Source organism: Charadrius vociferus, unplaced genomic scaffold, assembly GCF_000708025.1.
Source record: "Charadrius vociferus isolate BGI_N301 unplaced genomic scaffold, ASM70802v2 scaffold191, whole genome shotgun sequence".
NCBI lineage: Eukaryota > Metazoa > Chordata > Aves > Charadriiformes > Charadriidae > Charadrius > Charadrius vociferus.
Window position 1 is genome coordinate 2,245 of NW_009646730.1, and position 2,383 is coordinate 4,627.

The following is a 2,383-nucleotide window of genomic DNA, read 5'->3' on the forward strand; positions in this document are numbered from 1 at the left end:
TTGCCCACCAGACGGACGTTGTCGGTGCCGATGCCCAGGAAGGCGGCTCCTTTCTGGATGGAGTAGTGGCTCTGAGCGAGGAGAAGATGGGGGGGGTCAAATCTAGGGGTTCGAGGAGGGGGAGGGACAGATCCCAAACCCCCTCCCCGTCCCCAGCTAGACCCCGCGCCGCACCTCCTGGGAGGTGAAGAGGGCCAAGCGCGGCAGAGCCCAGTTGCCCTTCTGTCGGCTTTCCGGGAAGCGGTGGAACCGGGCCACGTTCATGGCGTACATGTTGGAGATGGAGCCTCCTGCCAGGGGGACGGGGACAACCGCGTCACAGACGGGGGTGACAAGCCACCACCGGGGTGGGGGACGGGGACAGGGATGAGGAAAAGCCGCCGGGAGCGATGCGGGTACCTGGGGAGAAGATGCCGTCGCCGCTGCTCCAGCCCACCAGCTCCCGCAGCTTGGCCAACACCACCTCCTCCATCAGCACGAAAACCGGGGCGATCTCGTAGGTGTATCTATGGGGGGAACACAGCTCCCATAGGGGGGACACGACACCCAAGAGGAGGGGGACACGGCACCCAAGGCGGGGGTCCAGACCCCCAACCCACCCTGTCCAGGCTCCCCCATAACCTCAGCACCCCAAAACACGCCCGTTCAGGGCCAACCCCCCCCACTATTTTGGGGCACGTACTGGCTGGTGTTGAGGGCCTCGGTGATCAAGCGTCCCACCAGCGCGTGGTGGTCGAGGCCGGAGAAGAGCTGGTTGAAGAAGCGAGGGTGACCTGGTGGGGGACAAGACGGGGACAGCGTGAGGGGAGGGGGGACAGGAGCCACCCCCTCGGCCCCCTCCTCAGGGGACCCCCGTCACCACCAGGATTCGGGGCCTGGGGACGCCGCCACAACGGGGCAACTGTCACCCGTGGGAGTGGGGCCACCGCCGGAGCTCTGTGTGGGACAGGGACATGTCCGGACCTGTGCGTGTGATGGGGACATGAGTGGGGACATACCGGACCTGTGATCCTGGGAACGGGGACTGGCTGGGGCAGGGGGGCTGCCTTGCACCCAGCTGCTGCCTGCCAAACTGGGACCAACTGGGGCTGAACTGGGACCAGCTGGGGCCAAACTGGGATGAGCCGGGGCCAAATTGGGACCAGCTACGGCTGAATTGGGACCAGCTGAATTGGGACCAGCTGAACCAGGACCCATTGGGGCCTAACTGGGACAAACTGGGCTGAACTTGCACCAGCTGGGGCTGAACTGGGACCTGTTGGGGTCAACCTGGGACTGGCTGAACTGGGATGAGATGGGGCCAAACTGGGACCTGCTGGGGCTGAAATGGGACCAGCTGAACTGAGACCAGCCAGGATTGAACTGGGACCAGCCAGGATTGAACTGGGACCAGCTGGGGCTGAACTGGGACCAGCTGGGGCCGAACTGGGACCAGCTGGGGCTCAACTGGGCTGAATTTGCACCAGCTGGGGCTGAACTGGGACCATCTGAAACAGGACCAGTTGGGGCAGAACTGGGACCAGCCAGGGCCAAACTGGGACCAGCCAAACTGGGACCAGCTGGGGCTGAACTGGGTCCAACCGGGCTGAACTGGGACCAGCTGAACTGCAACCAGCTGAACCGGGACCAGCCGGGGCAACAGGGCTGAATTTGCACCAGCTTGGGGCTGAACTGGGACCGGTTGGTACCAAACCGGGACCGGCCGGTACTCAAACCAGAACCGGCTGAGCTGAACTGGAACCAATTGGGGGTCAAACTGGTTGGCAGGGTGCTGACCGGTGCGGACGCTGTGCCGGATCACCGACAGGCAAAAAACGCTCCAACCCTTTCTCCGCCCGTTCCCCGCGGCTCGGCAGCTCCAGGTCCAGCAGCTCCCGCAGCTCCTCCGGCTCCTTCCACTCACAGACCTGTGGGGAGAAGAAGGGGACACCCACACACACACACACACACCCACACACACACACCCACACACAGAGGATCGGGTCCCGGCCAGACAGGGACACCCCCCGCCCTGTCCCTGCCACCTCGCACCGCCTGTCACCCACCTTTTCGGTGACATCCGTCCCCTTCCGTACGGCCTCATCCAGGAGGATCTGGAGGGCTTCCTTTAGGAATTCCTCCCCGGCTTCTTTATCCACACCAGGACGCTCCAGCCCGTTGCTCTCCGCCATCACCCCCGGTCCCTGTCACGCATGCGGTGACTGTCACCCCCTGCCATGTCCCACGGGGGGGTCCCCAACACCTTTCCCCTTCCCCACCCCCGAGCTGGTTCTCACCTCACTTCACCTCACCTCACCCGGGCAGGAATTTTCCTCTGGGCCACGTCGGCGCCGAGGGGACAAGGGACAAAGTACACGATGCCCAGGAGTCTCTCTTAAAGGCG

General features: G+C 64.2%; 1 protein-coding gene across 1 annotated transcript in view; it reads right to left on the minus strand.

Moving 5' to 3' along the window:
• Positions 1-2,171, minus strand: part of LOC104290321 (cysteine sulfinic acid decarboxylase-like) — a gene marked incomplete at its 3' end in the record, with an annotated part of 4,408 nt that extends 2,237 nt beyond the window's left edge. Inside the window, 7 exon segments of the mRNA XM_009889414.1 lie at positions 5-71; positions 175-290; positions 400-506; positions 683-773; positions 1,777-1,813; positions 1,815-1,907; positions 2,046-2,171. Of these exon segments, the coding sequence (XP_009887716.1) occupies positions 5-71; positions 175-290; positions 400-506; positions 683-773; positions 1,777-1,813; positions 1,815-1,907; positions 2,046-2,171 (637 nt within the window).
• Between the last annotated feature and the right edge of the window lie 212 nt (positions 2,172-2,383).